Below are 24,872 nucleotides of genomic sequence, written 5' to 3'. Positions count from 1 at the left end.
AGACAATAATTACAGGCTTGGAAGGGATCGGGGGAGTGAAGCTTGGAAAACAGAAGATAATCTAGTATCATTGTGATTTTCCTGTGTCTGATCCCTAATGGATCATGCCAGGCCTGATTAGAAACCCAGCAGGTTGGGGAGCTGTGGACAAGAATTCCTGATTTCTCATGTTGTACTTTGGAAAAGCTGTTTCCAATTGCAGTTTGACAGGAGTTGTGGTGGCCCCCACAGCCATAATCCTTGTAGTTTGTATGACTTCAACTGGATTGCATGTGTACTCTGCTTTCCACAGCAGTGGCAAAACTGGCTGTGAAATCAGCTGATTCCTCCAAAGCCATAAAGCCTCCTTTTAAAGAACAATATTTGAAGGCATAGTCTCATTGCAAAGGGGAGGAGAGGGCTAGGGGCTGGAGTTAAAATTCTTAGAGGAACAACAAAGAAATCCATTTCAACTCTACTTAGTAAGCATTTAGCATTTAATGCATTTAATTGTTACTAAGGCAACAAATTCTTGGATACTTTAAAAATGAAATTGCGGACGTTCCTAGCCCTCCAAAAATTGCTTTTAAATCTTGTAACAGAGATTGCAAATTTGTCCCTTCAATTCCTTACACGTGGAAAGCTCTCAGTAAGTAACTTTAAATATGCAGAGGATAAGAAATTTGGAAAACAAACCACCCTGTTTTGGGCAAGTTACAAAATAATGCATTAATCATACTTGATCTCCATGAATTTTCATGGCAGGCTCAAAAAAAGGTGATTGTACTTCTAAAAATAGCATTTTTGGTAATAGTCACATCTTATTTTTCCTAAAGAATAAGATCATTGCATTTGATGAATGACAACCTTCTACTATTTGCTTTTGCTCCTGAATGTCTTAAAATAAAAATATCACTGTAAGTTCAGGACTCTAACATATATGGGCCCTGCTTAGCAGGCATCCCGCTGCTTGAGAACATGGCTTGGCACTGAAACATATCTAGTTCCTATAAAATGGATGATTTTGTGATGAGCTACCAGCCCATACATGACATCAGAAAATGTGACAGGCTGACATTTGTCTTGTCATTTGCTTTGCTAACATGAGAAGTGGTTTGAGAGGAAATTAGAAGGAACATAGTATGATGTTGTTTGATATTACTTAAGAAAACTTGATCCTTAAGATTTTATTCTCTTCTTTCTAAATATCATCCTGGGTCCTGGCCAACTCAGACATGTCTCTGTGACATCTTGTGCTAGTGAATAATCAAGATGTGCGGGGGGGGGGGACTGTAGCATGCAGCCATGAAAGGCAGGATGGAGAAACTCGCCCCTTGGCAACCTGCCCCAGCCATCTGCAACTCAACAGGCAGGATGTCTTAAGTTCATAGAATGACACTTTACATACACTGAACTGTTTTAGCTAAAGAAAGGAACACTGATAAACATGAGGAAACTGAGGACCAGACCAAGTTCACACAGTAATTTCATGGCAAAGAGAAGACTAGAACTTGAGTCTCTTAACTTGTAACACTTCACCTTTTAAATTTTTCTTTATTTGAATTAAGGGAAGAAAATTAATAACTAGAAATAACTAGAAAATTAATTTAAAATACTTGTATGGAGTTAAAAAATAGTATTCAAAAATTTTCAAAATTTAAATATATATGTGTATGTGTGTGTGTACTTTAGAATTCTGCAGTTTAGAATATATATATGCACACACACACACTATATGCTCACAAAAATTTCAAAAATTAACACACACTATATGCTCACAAAAATTTCAAAAATTAAGAATAAATAGTGAATACAGGTGGGCGCAGTGGCTCATGCCTGTAATCCCAGCACTTTGGGAGGCTGAGGTGGGAGGATCCCCTGAGGTCAGGAGTTTGAGACCAGCCTGGCCAACATGGTGAAGCCCTGTCTCTACTAAAAATACAAAAGTTAGCCGGGTGTGGTGGTACACACCTGTAATCCCAGCCACTTGGGAGGCTGAAGTGGAAGAATCACTTGAATCTGGGAGGCAGAGGTTTCAGTGAGCTGAGATCACACCACTGTACTCCACACCAGCCTGGGAGACAGAGTGAGACTCCATCTCAAAAAAAAAAAAAAAAAAAAAAATCCAATTGATATGTAATCAAGATCATAGATTAAAATGTAGCATAAATCCTTTAACTTACTTTTGAACTTTTTTAAAGCATAAGAAAGTATTTTGTTCATTTTTTAAAATCTCAGATCACTTCTAAGTAAAGCACTTAGAAAGCTAAGAGTACAGGTTCTGTGTAGATTCAAACCTCAGCTCTCCCATTTGCTGGCAGTGTGGTCTTGGGTATATTACTTCATTCACTGCCTTGGTTTCCTCACCTGTAAAATGAGGATAATGGTATTAATACCTTTATTAATTAATTAATTAAGTAATTAATACCTTTATTAATGAGGTAATCAATATGATCAATATTACTACTACTCCAAACTGCAGAGAACCTGTGAATGAGTCATTGTCGGGCAGTTGGGTCTCAGCCAGCCTCTTCATTTTGCTCCGGCAAACAGTGCTGCCTCTGACGTTGTGAGTCCTTGACTTGCAAGCAGAGGCTCCAGTGACAGTTTTCTAAGCTGTCTTCTGCCAGGCGACTTTCATGACTCACATTCCAGGTGATCATTTCTGACACATTCTCTAAGATGTCAACATGTTAGGGAGGAAATACAAAGTCTGTAATATCCAAGAAGCCTCTAAGCCTATTTTGCTAGTAGATAAGAATGAATGTAAAACTGCACTTTGCTGAACAATACTTTATAAAAATACCACAAAGACTGATTGTTGAAATAAAGAATGATAGAAATGCTATCAACTTATATTTTTATATTTCTGAATATTTATATGGATTAACTAGCTTGGCAATTTATTCAAGGAACGGCATAATTTGTAAACTTGTAATGATAAAAATAACTGTGCTAAGTTGCTTGGCTTCAGGAATTTTAAATCTAAATGTTCTTCCACACTGTGTATTTAGCTCAACAACAAAATGTAATTCCCATACAATTTTAGAACTGGAAGAGGCCACTGATGTCTACGAAGACATCGTTAATGTCTAGGAAGACACCGTGGCTCCTGTCTGCAAGGCCTTGCTATCGTATTGCAGTTTGCCACGGATGTCGACATATGTGAATTTCTGCTGATCTTTAGTCTCGTGGTGACTCTGTGGAACAGCTGCTGTCACCCCTCTAAGAACGAGGGGGCATGAAGAAGTTGCATGACTTGCCTAATGTCACACAGCAGCAGGATTCACCCCCATGAAGCCTGATGCTTCAGAGGCTATGTTGCAAATCCTGAGCTCTCCTGCTTCCCCAGAGGTTTTGTATTTGTGAACATACATCCTCAAAACACAAGTAGTACATATTAATACTTCCTGTGTGCGTTTAGTGTGGCTGATGCTCAGCTCTCATGAATTTCTCTCTCTCTTTCCCTCCCTTCTTTTTTTCTCTCCCTCTCTCCCTTCTTTCTTTCTCTCTCTTTCTCTCCGTCTCTTTCTTTTTTTTTTTTTGAGACGGAGTTTCGCTCTTGTTACCCAGGCTGGAGTGCAATGGCGCGATCTCGGCTCACCGCAACTTCCGCCTCCTGGGTTCAGGCAATTCTCCTGCCTCAGCCTCCCGAGTAGCTGGGATTACAGGCACGCACCACCATGCCCAGCTAATTTTTTGTATTTTTAGTAGAGACGGGGTTTCACCATGTTGACCAGGATGGTCTCGATCTCTTGACCTCGTGATCCACCCGCCTCGGCCTCCCAAAGTGCTGGGATTACAGGCTTGAGCCACCGCGCCCGGCCTTCCGTCTCTTTCTTTCTCTCTCTTTCTCTTTCTTTCTTTCTTTCCTTTCTTTGTCTTGCTGTGTCGCCCAGATTGGAGTGCAGTGGTATGATCCTGGCTCACTGCAACCTCTGCCTCCCAGGTTCAAGTGATTCTCCTGCCTTAGCCCCCTGAATAGCTGGGATTACAGGTGTGCATCATCATACCTGGCTAATTTTTATATTTTTAGCAGAGATGGGGTTTTACCATGTTGGCCAGGCTGGTCTCAGACTCCTGAGCTCAAGTGATCAAATGATCCATCTACCTCAGCCTCCCAAGTTGCTGGGATTACAGGCGTGAGCCACTGCGCTGGCCTCTCATGAATTTCATAATGGTATCTTCTACCTTGTTCAGTCTTAATCAGTGTTTTTTATCATCACTTTACAAGTAATTGAATTAATTACTTTACAGATAATTGATTAACAAGTAATCAATGTATTAATTCAATGAATTAATTTCATAGAGGGCGTTCTAGAAAATCTCATTAATGGTATCTCCATTAGGGGATTTTTCTGTCTTAAAACAATCATAAGCCTGAGTTTTTATAATGGGTAGAGTTGTTTATAAGAAGCTGAAGTTGAATAGGCAGCCATCTGCATGGCTCAAAGATAATAAAAGCAAGAAAATGTTCTATGAGTGGGAAGCAGGGCTCATGGATAAACTGGCCTCTTCCCAGGTCTCCTAACCCCATAGAAGCACTTTGTCCTTGACTGGGAGGTCTCCAGGTTAGACCGACAGGTACAACACAGGCACCCAGATGAGAGCTCAGAAGAAGACCCAACCACACATTTGCACTCTGAGATGGAAGCAGCACCAAACTGAAAAGAAGGGTTCCTCTGCCAGTTGATCAAGTGAAGGCTCAGAGGGGTAAAGGGGCTTCTGAAAGGTCTTGCAAAACAGTGACCTAGTTTTCAATTAGATATCTTTTCCCTGCCCTAGGATAACATTGTTCAGACATTTCCGTTTTTGATTTTTTTTTTTTTTTAATTTTTTTGAGACGATCTTATTCTGTCACCAGGGCTGTAGTGCAGTGACCATCTCTGCTCACTACATCCTCCACCTCCTGGGGTCAAATGATCCTCCCACCTCAGCCTCCCAAGTAGCTGGAACCACAGGCATGTGCACCACACCTGGCTAATTTTTGTAATTTTTGTAGAGATGGTGTTTTGACATGTTGCCCAGGCTAGTCTCAACTTCAGGGCTCAAGCAATCTGCCTGCCTTGGCCTCCCAAAGTGCTAGGATTACGGGTGTGAGCCACTGCGCCCGGCCTGGACATTTTCTTATACTGGGATGTTTGATATCTCTTTCAAGCTATTTGGAAAGTCTTCCATCTTCTTTTCCTAATGTGATGCCGCTTCCCCTAGGATTGTCATGATTACCACATTTAGATGTTGCAATATCTCTCTCTGTTGCTGATGACAACAGCATATTTTCTTTTGAGAAGTGTCTGCTCATATCCCTCACCCACTTTTTGATGGGATTGTGTGCTTTTTTTTCTTTTAAGTTTGTTTAAGTTCCTTGTAGATTCTGGATATTAGCGCTTTGTCAGATGGATAGATTGCAAAATTTTTCTCCCTTTCTGTAGGTTGCCTGTTTATTCTGATGCTAGCTTCCTTTGCTCTGCAGAAGCTCTTTAGTTTAATTAGATCCCATTTGTCAATTCTGGCTTTTGTTGCCGTTGCTTTTGGTGTTTTAGTCATAAAGTCTTTGCCCATGCCTATGTCCTGAGTGGTTTTGCCTAGGTTTTCTCCTAGGGCTTTTATGGTTTTAGGTTTTATGTTTAAGTCTTTAATACATCATGAGTTAATTTTTGTGTAAGGTGTAAGGAGGAGGTCCAGCTTCTGTTTTCTGCCTATGGCTAGGCAGTGTAAAACAGTCTTTCATTGCAGGTTTCTTCAGTACCCTCTGTTTCTTCAGAGGTTCTAGCTGCTGGCATCTGTTTCCAACAGCAGAACTCTCTTCCCTGCAATCGCCCAGGACGGACTTAGTTACACGAGAGATCTTCCATCCTCAGTTTATCACATATTAGTTCCAGTGTGCTAAATTTTTTGCTTGATATGTTTTCTGGCAATGGTTTTCAAAATACTACGTAGTTCTTTGGAAGCGCTGGGCTACTCAGGTCAATTGGCCAGCAGGAAGTCAGTGGGGGCAGTTGCAAATGAAAGGGCTTGTTAAGATGAGAGCTGCTTCCTGAGAGCATGGCATTGCTATCAGTGGGGTTCCAATCCTGCCTCTCTTTTTTCTGTCCCAAATGTAGACTGTGATGTCCCCAGAAGCACCGACTGTGCCTTGATAAAGTTGGAAAAGAGGGTGAGGGAGGGGGAAGAACCAAGTCCAAATCCCTTGTTCCCATGATTTTAAACATCATTTCCCAAAATGAAATGAATTTTTATACAATCTTGAAAGGAACAGCCTCCTTTTTATTAGTAGAGAAACAGACGCACCCACACAGATGTCTTATATGGAATCCAAACTTTAAGACTGGGGCATAGGCACAGTTCGTGGCCTGTTAATAAATCTGCACATTCACAGCAGGATGTGAGAGTTTTATTAATGGGCCCTCGGGCCAGAGAGCTTGGTAAAAACAGCTGTAGGAAGGCCCCATGCTGGCCAGCACTGTCCCTGCTAATCTCCCACTGTTTTCTGTGGCCACATCCTCTCTGTGGCCATCTCCCCACCCCCGCTACCTAAGTCTCAGAGGAGAGCTTTGTGTGACACAAAAGAAACCTTATTCCTGAACGCTCATTCAGTGTGTAGATGTGGGTAAAAGAAACTAGTTTTTCAAACATTTTCATTTTGATTTATCATGTGGGCTTTAGTGCCTGAGTGATTTATGATACAGATGGCTTGATCTGTGCTCTGATTTGGGAACAGCACGCATGCCATCTGTGGAACTCTGGACTCTCAAAGGGGCTATATTCTTCAAAGGCTGTCTCCTTGCCACATGTGGCGGGCCCAGGAAGTCCTGAGCAATGCAGTCCTGGGCATGTACTCTTCATGTGGATCCATGGCCCATCCCCTGGATGTCTGACCTAAGACATCATGGAATGCCTGTCCTTTCCAGTGGGCCTCGGCCTTAAGATTCCTCCAAGCAAGTGGCATACTTCTGGGATGTCTTCAGTATGAGCCTGGAAACATGGTCATATCTTTCAAAGTAACGGAACTGCCTCTGCCGAGTCCTCCAGCTGGGTTGGAAACCCAGATCCACTCCCAGAGTTCTCCACGGAGGCCTGACTGCACTGAGGTCAGAACATGGCCTACATGGGAGCTACAGTGGGCAGCTACCTGTTTAATGCTTGGATGGTATCCTCTAAATTCACCTGCGTGCAAGACGGTATGAAGAACATGGAGAAAGCCCAGGCTCCAAAAGGGCCCCAGGATCGTGGCTGTCCAGAGGAAGAGAGTAGTGAGGGGGTATAAAAGTCAGCAAGGCCGGGCACGGTGGCTCAAGCCTGTAATCCCAGCACTTTGGGAGGCCGAGGCGGGTGGATCACGAGGTAAAGAGATCGAGACCAACCTGACCAACATGGTGAAACCCCGTCTCTACTAAAAATACAAAAAATTAGCTGGGCATGGTGGCGCATGCCTGTAATCCCAGCTACTCAGGAGGCTGAGGCAGGAGAATTGCCTGAACCCAGGAGGCAGAGGTTGCGGTGAGCCGAGATCACGCCATTGCACTCCAGCCTGGGTAACATGAGTGAAACTCTGTCTCAAAAAAAAAAAAAAAAAGTCAGCAAGGCTGTAGTGAATGCCTGAGGCGAGCTTTGCCCACTTCAGAGACTTCTGTTGCTGTTTATTCCTGCCATATCACTTAAGAATATTTGTGTATGTACACATATGTGTGTGTGCATGCACGCACGCGTGTATGGCCATGCATATGCAGGAGGATCTGGAAATACCCTGGGCTTCCACACCTGTGAGGGAGTGAAGGGAGATGGGCTAGGCAAAAGGAGAAGTTGAACTCTGATGTGACTGCAATCAAGGCCTCCACCAACCCTACAGAGAGCTCTGGAGCTGGGTGGCCCTTCAGAAATGACCCAGTTGAGGCAAGGGGGCTAAGCCTCTGTATTTGGACGTTAACCTGTTACTGGATATGGGCTGCCATCTAGAGAGGGGAATTTGTATATACTTTTTCTTCTCCTTATAGATAGTCTGAACAGTGTTCTTTGTATCCTAGGAAACCTGAAGGCATGTGTTCATGTTGATTCTACAGCTGTTTGGGGAGAATGGGGGGAAATTTGTAATCATGCTGCCACCATTGTTCTTCAGCCCGGAAGTCCTCAAGTCGTTTGCAAACTTAGGAACTTGAACTATTTTTAACAACAAATTTCATACCGCATACCTTGCAAGTGACCTTGATGATGTCTCATGGAGAGCTCCGCAGGGCAGCACGGAACCACGTGGTGGCTCCTTAGATACCAGCCATCATGCCCTACCACACCACTTCCATGACTCTGTTTCTGCAGGCTAAATACATACAGTTCTTTTAGACATACCTCCTGAGATATGCCATGGAGTCTTTTCACCTCCCTCATCACTCTCCTGTTCCATTTTACCCAGACTATTTAAATGTTATACCTAGAAGTCAGCCCAGTTTTCTAGATATGGTCTGACTAATACAAAATCAAGCAGGTCTGTTTCCTCTTTTTCTGAAAACCCTATTTCTACTGCTGCAGCTTAGTTTTGTATTCTGTTGCTGTTCGTCACATTATGCTGTTAATTCATCCTGAGCTTGGACTTGACTACACCTCCAAGGTCTTCACATGAGCTATTGTTAAGCAGCGTTTCCTCCACTGGGGGATTTGTCTGGTGCTGGCGGTGATTTTTTGTTTTTGTTGGAAGTTATCTTCGTTTTTGTTAAACTTCAGTTTTCTTGATCAGGTTATCATTCTAGCCTTTTTAAGAATCGGAAAGCCTGACATTTGGTGACAGGTGCTTAAATGATTCTAATGACCTTTCGTTTAAAAGGTCTTTTGAAGCCAGGAGTGGTGGTACATGTTTGTAGTCCTAGCTATTTGGGAGGCTGAGGCGGGAGGTTTGCCTGAGCCTAGGAAGTCGAGGCTTCAGTGAGCTATGATTGTGTTACTGCACAGTCTAGCCTGGAAACAGAATGCGACCCTGTCGAAAGAAAAGAAAAGAAAAAAGAGAAGAGAAGAGAAGGAGGGAGGGAGGGAGGGAAGGAAGGAAGGAAGGAAGGAAAGAAGGAAAGAAAGAAGGAAAGAAAGAAAGGAGAAGAGAAGAGAAAGAAAAGAAAGAAAAGAGAAAACCTGTTAAGGAATTCAGGAGTATTCTGTACAAGCCACCTCATGGAAAAGACGCAATTCTTTTGTTTGACATGTTTTGAATCAGAAAAGGATTGTAATTATACTGAAGACTAGTATACAAGAAGATATACTCCTCATACCCTTAAGAAAGTCTCCCAGAACTCCAGATTTTTGCTTCAGATCAACTCATTACTGCTATGTTGATAGCTATGTTGATTATTGCTAACTAGAGGGGCTTGCAAAGCATTAACAGAAAAATACAGCCAGTCCCCAGCACAGACCAGTTAAATCCGTGGAGGTGAGATCCAGACTACGGAATTTTTAACAGTCCTCTTCTTCCCCTAGAAGATCCTAATTTGCATCCTAGGCTGACATCTCCTAGATTAAGTAGAGAAAACCAGCTGCGTGTGTCTTCTCCACCAATGGAAAGGTGTTCACAGTGCCCCTCCATTTACTGGGTCTATTTTTTTTTAAAAGTGGAGATCACTATACTCTTCCCCAGATTTGTAAAGTCAATTTGCCTGACCTCAACAAATACTCCCACCTTGAAAATATTAACAAAGTAGTAGACTTTTGTATTACACTGTGATGTTCTGTACTAAAAGAAAATAAAACCTGATAAAAATTCAGGCTTGAAAGTATTCACATTGAGATTCTTTCTTTTGTAGAAAAACAGAATTCTTTAAATAGCACATTTTTTTGGAGAATCAAAAACACAATTTATTTTATAAAATAATTGACTATTTTAAAAAAACCATTTATTATATAAAGAGACACATACTTGTAATTTTAGTTGCTTTCTGGACTGAAAGTTACTTGTGAAATTTAGAGACTAGGGAAATCAAAGTTATTTGAAAGCATGGAATTTTAGAAGTTGAAAGACCCTTAGGTGACCCTCTGCTGCAACTTTTTCTTTTCACGAAGTGTAGCAATCCAGAGAGTGTTTGTGGTCTGACAGACAACCATCCTGTCCCAAGTGCAGTCTGACTATCAGCCCAGGTAGAGTCCAGAGACTGCTAAAAATATAACATCTCAGGCTCCACCAGTGACTGCCAGCAGTTTACCAAGAACACTGGGTGATTTGCATGCACATTACAGTTTGGGAAGCATTGGTCTAGAAAATTCATGTTCCAGACAACTGAAAGGAAAACAGCCATGTGTAGCCACAGTTCACAGCACTCAATTTAAATTTAATACCACTGCCCTAAGGAGGGAAAAAAGAGGAAAAACTCAATTGTTTTTCTCGGTGACCTTGTCAACTTAGATAATTAGAACTACTATAACAAAAAGGAATGTACTTTGCTAGTAGTTCAGAAAATTGAACTCTGACTGAATGTATTTTTTTCATATAGTGAAAGCTAAAAATTTGCTTTCAAAACAGCGTAGAATGCTTATTGTGTAGCTCTTTGTTTCATTGCCAACTGCAGATTTAGATGTGGACTCATTCAGAAAGCAGTGGGAGCTTATGAGTAATTCACAATCTTCAGGGCTTTTGACATTTCTGCAAAGCCACAGGTTCCCAAGCACAGCATTTAGTTACAGCACTTCAAAAACACAACACTACGATTTTATGGAAGCTGCAGTGCAGATGTCATTCCCAGAGGTGTATGGAAATACTGTGGGCAAAGATGATTCGTTTAATTAAAATGAGCGTTTTATCCTATTAGCATTAGAATGTATTTTTTTTCTCATTGCCAACTTTTTTTGGTTTTTGGTGATTCGTGCTATGATTTTTGAGGAATACAGATGAAGGCCAGGTGAATTATGTTTAAGCATGTGCATGTATATATATATACACACAAAATATTAAAATATCTGAAAAACATTATACCAAAAATAAAGCCAAAAGTGTAGACATCCGGATTTGACTTTAAGCTTATTGTGCTCACCTTTTTTTTTTTTTTGGGTGGAGATGAAAGTGGTGGGAAGTTGTGTCTTAATTGAGTGACACTGGTTGTGTTACACATATTGTACAATGCAGGATGATGGCTGTGTATCGGAATATGCTTATTAAAGGAACAGGATGATGAAGCTTTTCCATGCCACATCATATGAGGGTCAACTGAAGGATGTGGGAATATTTAGCTTGAAGAGGAGTTCACTATCTTTAAATGTCTGAAAAATTGACTAATGTTTGAAGGGAGTACACAGACTTCTTTTGACTAGTACTAAGGGGGAATGTGTGGAGCTCCAAGGAGGAAGAGATCAGCCCCATAGATAAAAGGAAGCAGGTAGTGAGTTACTGCAGAGGCACAGGCAGGGGTGTGCATCTTCTGCTATGGTTATTGTAAAAAGCTTATCAGCATCAAATAGAAACTGGATTAGATGACCTTAAAGATCCCTTTCAAATCTGGCTGTCTATAGATACTGCTCTTTCTTACATAATACTCCTTCCACATCTCAGAGCTACTCCAATGACCCAAGCCTCTAGTGTTTCCCTCATGGACTGTGACCTCAGCCTCCCAGCTACACCGGCTGGGCTCCGTCCAGCCATGTCCACACAGTGGCAGAGAGCACTGCTATAGAAGCGAGCTCCCCAAGAGCAGAAGCTCACTGAGGACAAACGCCTTGTCCATTTGCTCACTGATACACTCCTTACACCCAAAATTGTGCTACAAAGTGGCTTCTAGTTGGGTTTAGAGATGAATTGGAATTTCTGACCATGACCTATGAAATTTATTATCTGATCCATGCTGACTCCAGGCCTTACCTGGAGTCAGGCTCTTCCTTTCTCAGCACTCATTATTAGCTGTGCTGGCCTTGCTGATCCCTAAGCATGGCAAGGCTCCCCTTTCTCAGGGCCTCTGCACGCTGCATTTCTTCTTGAAATGTTTATTCCCCTCTTCTCCGGCTACTCCTATTGAACTACAGGTTACAACTTAAGTTCATTTTCTTAAGGCCTCCCTGGCATCAGCCTCATCTAAGTGAGATTCCCCTGTTTAAATATCACAGTATTCTCTACTTCCTAACACTCATCAAATCTGTAATGATGTCTTTCTTATTGTGTGTTTGATTCCATAGCATTCAGTTCTTTCAATAGACTGTAAGTTATTTGAGGAAAGTCCATTATATCCCCAATGTTTTGCGCAGGGTGTCAAGAAGTATTTTTTGAACTGGTGGTTCTCAACTGGAGCAGTTTTAGCCTTCAGATTTGACAATCTGTGGAGACATTTTTGGCTGTCACGGTGGGAGGTGCCACTAGTATAATATGGATAACTGGAGATGCTTACTACTAGATGTCCCGCAAGGGGTAGCACGGTCCCCGCAACAAAGAATCACCTGGCCCAAAATATCCACAATGCCGAGGCTGTGAACCTTGGGGTGAATGGATGAACCCTCTGTCTTGTAATTGATTGTCCTTTGTGGCGAGATGTTTTTCCCAAATTATTCATTGCTTTCCCACTGCCAGTGTCTTCTCATTCAGATAAAAGTTTGATTTTTGCAGGAACAGCCAAGCACAAGATTCCTCGAGACACCAAGCTCTCCAAAATTAGCTGATTAGCATTTCTTTATATGAAAATATTGGCATTTAAAATTATTCAAATAATGGTTTTAAAACAGTTGCCAGCCATTTCCTTTCGAGATAAGGCAACTGCATTGGAAAGTTCTGATGGGTTGAGAGAATGAGATTGTAGCTAACTGGTCAGTTGTAATCCCTCTGGAACCGTGGCCTGAGCCATAACTGGAGCCTTTTAGCCATGGCTGGAGCTAAAGCAGCTAGGATGCAGGGAGCAGTGTCTTAAGGGGGCACAGGGCAGTGGGTGCCCTGGGCCTGGCCCACAAAACCATTCTTCCCACCTAGACCTCCAGTCTTGTGATGGGAGGGGTTGCCAGGAAGGCTTCTAAATGCCTTGGAGGTATTTTCCCCATTGTCTTGGCTATTAACAGTCAACTCCTCTTTATGCAAATTTCTGTAGTCAGCTTGTATTCCTCCCCAGAAAATGGGTTTTCCTTTGTTACCACATGGTCAGGCTGCAAATTTTCCAAACCTTTATGCCCTCCCTTCTAAATATAAATTCTACTTTCAGAACATCTCTTTGTTCATGCAGATGAGCATATCTTGTTGGAAGCAGCCAGGTCAAATCTTGAACGCATTCCTGCTTAAACATTTCTTCTCCCAGATACACTAAATAATCTCACTCAAGTTCAAAATCCCACAGATCCCTAGAGCAGGGGCATAGTGGCAGCCAGTCTCTTTGCTAAAGCATACTCAGTTCCAAGAAAGTTCCTCGTCACTATCTGAGATCTCCTCAGCCTGGGCTTCACTGTCCCTGTCACTAACAGCATTTTGGTCACGCCATTCAACAAGTCTTTACGAAATTCCAAACTTTCCCTCACTTTCCTGTCAACTTCTGAGCCCTCCAAACTGTTCCAGCCTCTTCACATTACCCAATTCCAAAGCTGCTTTCACATTTTCAGATATCTTTATAGCAATGCCCCACTGCTGGTACCAGTTTTCTGTATTAGTTCTTTCGCTGCTATAAAGAAATATTTGAAACTGTACAATTTACAGAGAAAAGAAATTTAATTGACTCATGGTTCTGCAGGCTGTACAAGTAACATGGCAGGGGAGGCCTCAGGAAACTTTCAATCATGGTGGAAGGTAAAGAGGAAGAAGGCACATCTTACATGGCTGGAGTGGGTGGGAGAGGAGCTCTTTTTCAACTCTTGTTTTAGGTTCGGGGGGGTACATGAACAGGTTTATTACTTGGGTAAATTGTGTGTGGCTGGGCTTTGGTGTACAAATGTTTTTGTCACCCAGGTAGTGAGCATAGTACCTGATAGGTAGCTTTTTGACCCTCACCTTCCCCCTACCCTCCACCCTCAAGTATGCCCGGGTGTCTGTTATACCCCTTTTTGTGTCCATGTGTACTCAATGTTTAGTTCCCACTTGTGAGAACATGCAGTACTTGGTTTTCTGCCCCTGCATTAATTTACTTAGGATAACGTCCTCCAGCTGCATCCATTTTGTTGCAAAGGACAGGATTTTGTTCTTTTTTATGGCTGTATAGCATTCCATGGTGTATATGTACCACATTTCCTTTATCCAGTCTACTACTGATGGGCATGTAGGTTGGGTCTATGTTTTTGCTAGTGTAAATAGTGCTATGATGAATATATGAGTACATATGTGTTTTGGTAGAACAATTTATATTTCTTTGGTTGTATACCCAATAATAGGATTGCTAGGTTGAAGGGTAGTTCTGTTTTAAGTTCTTTGAGAACTCTCCAAAATGCTTTCCACAGTGGCCAAACTAATTTCCATTTTCACCAGCAGTTTATAAGCATTCCTTTTTCTCCATAACATTGCCAATATCTGTTATTTTCTTTTTATTAATAGCCATTCTGACTGGTGTGAGATGGTATCTCCTCATAGTTTTGATTTGCATTTCTCTATTAGTGATGTTGAACTTTTTTTTTCATATGCTTGTTGGCTTTGGTATGTTTTCTTTTGAGAAATATCTGTTGATGTCTTTTGCCTGTTTTTTAAATGTGGTTGTTTTTTGCTTGTTGATTCATAGAATCTTTATATATTCTGGATATTAGATCCTTTTCAGATTTATCTTGGCTATGTGTCCTCACCCAAATCTCATCTCAAATTGTAATGCCCATAATCCCCATGTTCAAGGGAAGGACCAAGTAGAAGGTGACTGGATCATAGGAACAGTTTCCCCTATGCTGTTCTCATGAGATCTGATGGTTTTATAAGGGGCTCTTCCCCATTCATTGCTTACTCATCTCTCTCTTGCTGCCATGTGAAGAAGATCCTTGCTTCCCCTTCTGCCATGATTGTAAGTTTCCTGAGGCCTCCCCAGCATGTGGAACTGTGAGTCAATGAAAACTTTTTTTTTTTTTTTTTTTAGAAATTACATAATCTCAGGTAGTATCTTTATAACTGTGTGAAAACAGACTAATACACATAGTTTGCAAATATTTTCTCCCATTCTGTAGAATGTTTATGCTGTTGATAGTTTGTTTTGCTGTGCAGAAGCTCTTTAGCTTCATTAGGTCTCACTTGTCTATTTTGGGGTTTTTTTTGGCCATTGTTTTTGGACACTTCCTTATGAAATCTTTGCCAAGGCCTATGTTCAGAATGATATGTCCTAGGTTTTTTTCTAGGGTTTTTATAGTTTTAAGTTCTACATTTAAGCCTTTAGTCCATCTTGAGTTGGTTTTTATAGACAGTGAAAGGAAGGGGTCCAGTTACAATCTTCTGCATACGGTTAGCCAGCTATCCCAGCACTATTTGTTGAATAGGGAGTCTTTTCCTTATTGCTTGTTTTTGTCAACTTTGTTAAAGATCAGATGGTTGTGAGTATGCAGCTTTATTTCTGGGTTCTGTAATCTATTCCATTTGTCTATGTGTCTGTTTTTGTACCAGTACCATTCTGCTTTGATTCTGTAGTCTCATAGTATAGTTTGAAGTTAGGAAGTGTAATGCCTCTGGCTTCTTTCATTTTGCTTAGGATTGCTTTGGCTATTTGGGCTCTTTTTTGGTACTATATGAATTTTGGAATACTTTTAATTCTGTGAAAAATTACGTTGGTAGTTTGATAAGAATGGTATTGAATCTATAAGTTGCTTTGGGTAGTACAGTCATTTTAACAATGTTGATTCTTCCTATCCATGAGTATGGAATGTTTTTCCATTTGTTTTTGTCATCTCTGATTTTTTTCAGTTTATTTATTTGTTTGTTTGTTTTTCAGTTTATTTGTTTATTTTACTTTAAGTTCCAGGATACAAATGCAGAATGTGTAGGTTTGTCACATAGGTATATGTGTGTCATGGTGGTTTGCTGCACCTATCCACCCATCATCTAGGTTTTAAGCCCCATATGCATTAGGTGTTTGTCCTGATGTTCCCTCCTCTCGCCCCCAACCACCAACAGGCCCTAGTATGTGTTGTTCCCCTTCCTGTGTCCATGTGTTCTCATTGTTCAACTCCCACTTATGAGTGAGAACATGCAGGGTTCGGCTTTCTGTTCCTATTATAGTTTGCTGAGAATGATGGCTTCCAGCTTCATCCATGTCCCTGCAAAGGACATGATCTCATTCCTTTTTATGACTGCATGGAATTTCATGGTGTATATGTACATTTTCTTTATCTAATCTATCATTGATGGGCATTTGGGTTGGTCCCATGTCTTTGTTATTGTACATAGTGCTACAACAAACGTGTGCATGTGTCTTTATAGCAGAAGGGTGGGATTGCTGGGTCAAATGGTATTTCTAGTTCTAGATCCCTGAGGAATCACCCCAATGTCTTCAATAATGGTTGAATTAATTTACATTCCCACCAACAGTATAAAAGTGTTTCTATTTCTCCACAGCCTCACCAGCATCTATTGTTTCTTGACTTTTGAATAATCACCATTCTGACGGTGTGAGATGGTATCTCATTGTGGTTTTGATTTGCTTTCTCTAATGATCAGTGATGTTGAGCTTTTTCCTCATATGTTTCTTGGCCACATAAATGTCTTCTTTTGAAAAGTCTCTGTTCATATCCTTTGCTCCCTTTTTGGTTTTTTTTTATTTTATTTTTCCTGTAAATCTGTTTAAGTTCAATGTGGATTCTGGATATTAGGCCTTTGTCAGATGGGTAGAGTGCAAACATTTTCTCCCATTCTGTAGGTTGACTGTTAACTCTGATGATAGTTTCTTTTGCTGTGCAGAAGCTGTTTAGTTTAATTACATCCCATTTGTCAATTTTGGCTTTTGTTGCAATTATTTTTGGTGTTTAGTCATGAAGTCTTTGCCCATGCCTGTGTCCTGAATGGTATTATAGCTCAGATTTTCTTCCAGGGTTTTTATCGTTTTGGGTTTTACATTTAAGTCTTTAATCCATCTTGAGTTAATGTTTGTATAAAGTGTAAGGAAGGGGTCTAGTTTCAGTTTTCTGCATATGGCTGGCCAGTTTTCCCAGCACCATTTATTAAATAGGGAACCCTTTCCCCATTGCTTGTTTTGGTCAGGTTTGCCAAAGATCAGTTGGTTGTAGATATGTGGCATTATTTCTGTGGTCTCCGTTCTGTTCCATTGGTCTGTATATCTGTTTTGGTACTAGTACCATGCTGTTTTGGTTACTGTAGCCTTGTAGAATAATTTGAAGTCAGGTAGCATGAAGCCTCCAGCTTTGTTCTTTTTGCTTAGGATTGTCTTGGCTAAACAGGCTCTTTTTCCATGTGAAATTTAAAGTAGTTTTTTCTAATTCTTTGATTAATGTCAATGGTAGTTTGATGGGAATAGCATTGAATCTATAAATTACTTTGGGCAGTATGGCCATTTTCACAATACTGATACTGATTCTTCTTATCCATGAGCATGGAATGTTTTTCCATTTGTTTGTGTTCTCTCTTATTTCCTTGAGCAGCAGTTTGTAGTTCTCCTTGAAGAGGTCCTTCATATCCCTTGTTAGCTGTATTTTCCTAGATATTTTATTCTCTTTGTAGCAATTGTGAATGGAAGTTCATTCATGATTTGGTCCTCTGCTTCTCTGGTGTCTCTGTCAGGTTTTGGTATCAGAATGATGCTGGACTCATTGAAAGAGTTAGGGAGAAGCCCCTCCTCCTTGATTTTTTGGAGTAGTTTCAGTGGGATTGGTACCAACTGTTCTTCATACAGCTGGTAGAATTTGGCTGTGAATCCATCTGTTCCAGGGATTTTTCTGGTTGGTGGGTGTTTTATTACTATTTCAATTTCAGAACGTGTCTATTTATGATTTCAATTTCTTCCTGATTCGATTTTGAGAGATTACATGTTTCCAGGAATGTATCCATTTCTTCTAGGTTTTCTAGTTTATGTACATAGAGGTGTTTATAATAGTCTCCGAGGATTTCTCTTTCTCTCTCCGTGTGTGTGTGTGTGTGTGTGTGTGTGTGTGTGTGTGTGTGTGTGTGTGTATTTCTGCGGGGTTGGCGGTTAGGTTAAATTTACTAGATACCATTTTTTTCTAACCAAATGTATGAGTATTTCTTCTTCCCCATATGCTCACCAAGTTTTGTTATAGTATTATCAGACTATTCAATATTTACTAGTTTGATGGACATGAGATGTTACCTTATTATTTGAATTTGTATTTTACTGATTACTAAGATTGAGCATCCTGTATAGTATAGTACATTAATCAGTTGTGTTGAACTTTTCTGTGAATTGCCTTTTCATATCCTTGCTTTTCTCTCACATTGGGTTTCTTCCTTCTTAATGGTGCATATAAGTGATTTGAGTTCTTTTTGCATCTTGGATATTAAGATTTGAAACCAACTTCAACATGTAAGTTTTAACACAAATTTTGTGGGCTTAATCCTCTGTATTGCCATGATTATTTCTTGAACATTGCTTTATCTAAAATTCCAGTGAATTTTTGTTTTCAAAATGTTTTTGCAAATCCTTGCCTGGTTGGAGTTACAGAACTTTCAGGCTGTGAACTTAAAGCTATTTTTAAAGGATGTAAAATGTGGCAATTTGGAGAATATGTTCAATGGTTTTAATCTCCAATGCAAATTATATTGATATAATCAAATAATTTTCTGCATCCATCACAATTTGGTGATCACCACACAGTCTGGCATGTTTTCAATTTATTTTAGGTTATATAGAGAGTATGAAAAAAAAATCCATGCATTTTAATCCAAAGTCACATGGTATAATATGGGCTCTGCTGCCACTAAGCTGTATCACTCTACTGGGTGGGACTGAGCCCTGTAGCTTTTGTCTCATCTGGAAAATGAATGTCAGACAAGATACGCTCTAGAGACCGTCTAGCATAAAAACTTAATTTTTTTCTCTTAAAAGCTAATTTTAAAAGCCACAGGTTTTTACAAAATGAAATCATTTCTTAAAAAATTAGAACCATTGATAACAGCAAGAAACGATTAGTGGAAAATAGAACATATTCTATTTTACACCGGTTAGTTGGGAAGAGTATAAAAAGCAACTTTTGCGTCTGGCTCTGAAATTCAAGAGGAGGTATCTCTGTATGTGGAACAGTCACATAAATTGGTTCTTTTTTTCTTCTGTAAATCAGGGAACCATGACTGGACTGATCTTAAGGTCATGTTTTAAGCAACTTGGATTCAAACTTCACAGGACTTAAAAGACTTTAGGGCACCCCTTATAAATTTGAAAAAGAACAAAGCTGGAGTACTCAAACTTCCTGATTTCCAAACTTACTACAAATCTGCAGTAATCGAGACAATGTGGTACTGGCATAAAGACAAACCTAAAGACCATGGTATAGAATAGAGAAGTAAACCCTCCCATATATAAGGGTGCCAAGACCATTCAGTGGGGAGTCTTTTTGACAAATGGTGCTGGGAAAGCTGAATATCCACATGCAAAAGAATGAAGTTGGACCCTTACGTAACACCATACACAAGAATTAACTTGAATTGAAGCAAAGACCTAAATGTAAGACCTACAACTATAGAAGAAAACATAGGGCAAATAATTTCTTGGATATAACACTAAAGGTACAGATAACAAAAGAAAAAATGGACAAATTTGACCTCATAAAATTTAAAAGCTGAGTTAAAGGTAACCCACAAATGAAAGAAAATATTTGCAAATTATTTATCTGATAAGGGATTCATAAACTGAATGTATTGAGAACTCCTAAAAACAACAACAAAACTCCAAGTGACGTGGTTCAAAAATGGGCAAAGAACTTGAAAAGACATTTCTCTGAAGAAGATATATGAATGGCCAATAAGCACATAAAAAGATACTCAGCATAACTAATCATTAGGGAAACGCAAATCAAAACTGGAATTAGATACCACTCACAGCCATTAGGAGGACTACAGTAATAATAAAAAAACCCCAGAAAATAACAAGTGTTGATTGAACTGTTGAATGATACAGTCACTGTGGAAAACAGTATGGTGGTTCCACAAAAAAAGTAAACAGCCTTAACCATATGATCCAGCAATTCCACTTCTGGATATATATCTAAAAGAATTGAAAGCAGAGACACAGAGATTTATGCACATCCATGTTCGTAGAAACATTCGTAATAGCTAAAACAGAGAAGCAATTCAGTGACCCCTGAGATATGATTGGATAAACAATATGTGATATATGCATACCATGGAATGTTATTCAGCCTTTAAAAGGAAGGAAATTTGGTTGGGCACCATGGCTCATGCCTGTAATCCCAGCAATTTGGGAGGCCGAGGTGGATGGATCACCTGAGGTCAGGAGTTCAAGACCAGCCTGGCCAACATGGTGAAACACTGTCTCTACTGAAAGGACAAAAATTAGCCAGGCATGGCTGTGGGCGCCTATAATCCCAGTTACTTGGGAAGCTGAGGTGGGAAAATTGCTTGAACCTGAAAGGCAGAGGTTGCAGCCATTGCACTCCAGCCTGGACAGCAAGAGTGAAACTCCATCTCAAAAAGAAAAAAAAAAAAAAAGGGAAATTTGGAGACATATTACAACAGGAATGAACCTTGTAAACATTATGCAAAGTGAAATAAGCCAATTACCAAAGGACACATACTGTATGATTCCACTTATACGAGGTACTTAGAATTGACGAAGTAATAGAGACAGAAAGTGGAATGGGGGTTGCCAGAGGCTGGGGAAAAGAGAAAAGTCGGGGAGTGATTGTTAATGGGTACAGAGTTTCTGTTTAACAAGATAAAAAGAGTTCTGGGAATGGATGGTCGTGACGATTACACAGCATTATGAATGTATTTAATCCCACCGAACACACTTAAACGATGATTAAGATAGCAAATCTTACGTGCATTTTGTCACAAAAATTTAAAAAGGACTTTAGACAATGCTTTGGCACTTTTAGACTGGGAAGTCAGGGCTGTCGTCTTGGACATGGTATTCGGTGTCTAAAACATTTGATAACAGCCAAAATCACCATGTGATATGACAGGTTCAATCAGTTTTGTGAGCCCCTCAAAAGGATAAACAAGTTGGAAGTGTGTCTATTGCTTTAGGGACACTTGAGTGCTCTGATCGAGTGAGTCTTTGAATGTGAGGCAGTGCGTCTCTATGCCTCTGCTCCTAGAACACAGCCTGTAAAGGAAAACTTTGACTTTTATCCAGCTTTAATCAGGGGAAGGTCATTTTGATCCTAATTTCAGCATTAATCAGTTTCTCCTAGCGTATTGTATGTTCTCAAACTGAATGAGGGTCTCCCTTTGTGACGACTATGATTTCAACCACACTCACTGAATATAGGCCTCCTGTGCCTGCTTGAGTGCCAAGCTGATCATATTTGCCAATACTGGCCCTACTGAGTGATGTGAGGACTTCATCGCCCCTGTTAGGACAAGTAACAAGGTCTCTATTAAGCTAGAAACTTGTCTCTCATTCTTTCCACTGTTGTTTTGTGTAACCAGAGGGAGTTGTTGGGAGCAGAAACTTCTAAAAGACCTTGCAAAAATCATGACCATCCACTTCCAACATGGGATGAATAATATTGCTAATAACTTATTCTAGACCGCCCAGGTCATTTTTGGAGAAAGTTCAGTGGAATACTACATAGCTTTGCTAGGTCTACGAAGAAAGTTATTGAAAGTTACCAGAATAGTAATATGCTCTGTAATGGCGGCTGCTATAGTCAAAGCTTCCCAAGGGGGTTCAGTCTGTCAGATGACAGGCATGTGTGCCACAGCATGCTCTGGCCAGGGTGAGAACTGCGCACAAAATCACTACAGTTCTGTGGCTGCTGACACCTGGGCCCACCCCTCTACTCTTCAGAGAGAGTTTTGGATCCTTCTTTAAGCATGTGTTTTCTTGACCCTTTAATGATTTGTAGCGGGGCCAGGGCCAACAATTTGCCTAAGAAATGTTCCAATAGTCCAGTAACAAAACCTACAGGGTGTCGGTGTGTGTAGAGAGCAACACGGAGGAAGGGCAACACAGGAAGAAGCCAGTAGATTCAAAGAAACAGACTCACGCTGGTTTTGCAAGCAAAGTCTTGACACTCGGTCAAAGCAGACAGGTAGAGTTCCAGAAAACACCATGGCTTGACCTCTAGTGAGTATGTAGATCCCTTGTTCTCCCTAGAGCAAACTTGGTTTTGTTTCTAATTTCTATGAAGTGTTCAATTACTGGAGAAAATCCGCAGTTGTGAAATGGTTTTTCTCAGAATACTGGTGGTGGGCTGCATCTTTTCTTAAGCTTTTTTGATTTCAGCTGTTTAGAAAAACCTAATTTTTCTAGCATACCTTAGCTAGTCTATATTCTGTTCCACTGATCTGCATGTTTATTCCTTTCTGAATAACACTCTGTCTGGATTACTGTAACTTTATAGTAAGTCTTAAAATTTGGTAGTGTAAGTCCTCACATTTTTTTTTTCAGAATTCTTTTAGCTATTTGAGTTCCTTTGCCTCTCCATATAAATTTTAGAATTACATTGTCTGTATCTACAGACTATTCTCCTGGGACTTTGATTGGTATTTTGTGGGCTCTAGAGGATAATTTAGGGATAATTAATATTTTTACTCTGTTTAGTCTTCCAACTCATGAACATAGTATGCCTCTCCAACTAGTTAGGTCTTCTTTGATTTCTTTCAAAGAATTTCAGATTTCTTTCTGAATTTTGTAGGTTTTAGATACAGATCCTATACATGGTTTATTAGATGTATTTCTAAGTATTTTATTTTTGAAACCATTATAAATGGCACAGATTTTTAAATTACAGTTTTTAATTGGCCACTGCTAGTTGAATTAATCTCTATAGTGACTGTAACAAATTTCTACAAATTTGTTGCTCAAAATAACAGAAATGTATTCTCTCACAGTTCAAGAGGTCAGAAGTCCATAATTAGTTTTGAGCCAAAATCAAGGTGTCTGTTAGCAGGGTCGTGTTCTCTCCAGAGGCACTAGAGGAGCATTTGTTCTTTGCTGGTTCTAGCTTCTGGGGGCTGCCAGCATTTCTTGGCTTGTGACTGCATCATTCCAATCTCTTTTCTGTCTTCATATTGTGTCTCCTCTGTGTGTTGACTCTTCGTCTGCCTCTGTTTTTATAAGGACCCACTTGTGATGCCACAGAAGGCCCACCTACATAATCTAGGATATTATTCTCATCTCAAGGATCTTAATCACATCTACAAAAACTTTACAAAGGGTAATTCTGGCCTCGTAAAATGAAATGATACATGTTTCCTTCTCTTCTATTTTCTGGAAGTGATTGTGGATATTTTGTGTTATTTCTCCTCTGTGTGTTTCATAGAATTTACCAATGTAAACATTTGGACCTAGTGCTGTTATTTTTCAGAAGGTTTTTGATTACAAATTCAATTTCCTTCATAGTCATATGATTATCCAGGTTACCTATTTCAGCTCAGGCAAGTTTTAGTAGTTTATAGTTTTTGAGAAATTGGTCCATTTTATCTAAGTTGTCAAATGTGTATGCATAGAATTATTTATTGCATTCTATTTTTATTCTTATATTATCTGCAGTATCTATATTATGTCTTCTTTGTCTTTATTGCTAATTTGTGCCTTCCCTCTATTTTTCTTTATCAATCTTGCTAGCGAGTTATTCATGCTATAGATCTTTTCAAATAGTTGGTTTTGGGTTTATTGGTTTTCCCTGTTGTTTTTTCTGTTTTCGGTTTCGTTGATTATTTTGTCTTTATTATTTCCTTCCTTTTGTTTGTCTTGGGTTTATTTGGCTCCTCTTTTTTTCTAGATTCTTAAAGTTGAAGCTCAAATCATTTGAGACCATTTTTCTTATTGAATATAAACATTTAATGCTACATATTTCCTTTTAAGCATTATTTTAGCTGCATTGAACAAATTTTGATATATTTCCATTTTCATTTAGTTCAAAATATTTTCTAATATTCTTTGAATCTTACTCTTTGACGCAGTGACTGTTTAGAAGAGTCTTATTTAATTTCCAAGTGTTTTGAGATTTTCCTATTACGTTTTCGATATTGGTTTCTATCTTAATTCCATTATGGCCTAGAAATATGTGTTGTATGATGTCAGTTATTTAGGTTTGTTAAGATTTGCTTTATGATCCTTGATGTAGTCAATCTTGGTGAATGTTTGGTTATTTCGATATTGGGTTTTCCTTAAAGGGAGCCATACTGGAAGCTGGACCCACCTGTTTGCAGATTTACTCAAGACTTCCTGGAAGATTGTCACTCACAGCCAATTCTTTCCTTTATCTAGAACATCCAGGATGTGAGGAGCGATGATGATGATGAAGAGGAAGAGGAGGAGGAAGAGGAAGAGGTTACCAAAGGCAAAGAGATGGACTGTTTAAAGAATGGCCTCGGGGCTGAGAGGCCCCTCATTCCCAATGGTCAGCATGGCCGTTAGCTGGAAGCCCATGGGACTCCCCCGGCACTGCGTGCTGCAATGACTGTTGGCAGCCTGGCTTCCAGGCCCCACACAGACCCCAGATTCTGCCCTTCCCTCTTTCTTACCACTGCCTTCCCTCCCACCTAAGATTTGTTCAACAAGGTGTTGTTAACTTGTGTTAAAATGTTAAATATAAGCGTGCCCATGGATTTTTACTGCGGTTAGGACTCAGACTGGTCGAAGATTTCAAAGATTTCTCCAGAGAACCGTTTCAGTTCTAATTACACTCCTTCGTGCATGGAACTTTCTCAAGTGTTCGCTTTATTGTAGGCCCTTTCGCCTTCCCACCTTGCCTGTCCTCAGGATGCTTTCACCAGCGCTAAATAAGCCCATCTTCCCCAGGTGCATTTGGCCACAACAAGCAGCTTGTTTCTCAAAAATGAGTTAGAATTGGCAGTGGGACAGGGACAGAAGGACCACACCAGGAGATGCTTCCAGGTTCATGGC

The 24,872-nt window shown here is 40.1% G+C and overlaps 1 protein-coding gene across 2 annotated transcripts in view; it reads left to right on the top strand.

Annotated features, from left to right (window-relative positions):
- Window positions 1-24,625, top strand: part of CERS3 (ceramide synthase 3) — a 108,493-nt gene extending 83,868 nt beyond the window's left edge. For both annotated transcript variants that reach the window (XM_032252857.1, XM_032252858.1), the window contains one exon: window positions 24,234-24,625. In XM_032252857.1, the coding sequence (XP_032108748.1) occupies window positions 24,234-24,383 (150 nt within the window). In that variant the 3' untranslated portion in view covers window positions 24,384-24,625. The remainder of the gene's footprint in view (window positions 1-24,233) is intronic.
- The last annotated feature ends 247 nt before the right edge of the window (window positions 24,626-24,872 follow it).

This window comes from Sapajus apella, unplaced genomic scaffold (assembly GCF_009761245.1).
Source record: "Sapajus apella isolate SASKATOON/1434 unplaced genomic scaffold, GSC_monkey_1.0 scaffold80, whole genome shotgun sequence".
NCBI lineage: Eukaryota > Metazoa > Chordata > Mammalia > Primates > Cebidae > Sapajus > Sapajus apella.
The sequence above is the reverse complement of the archived record's forward strand: the minus strand, read 5'-3'. Positions and strand labels throughout refer to the sequence as shown.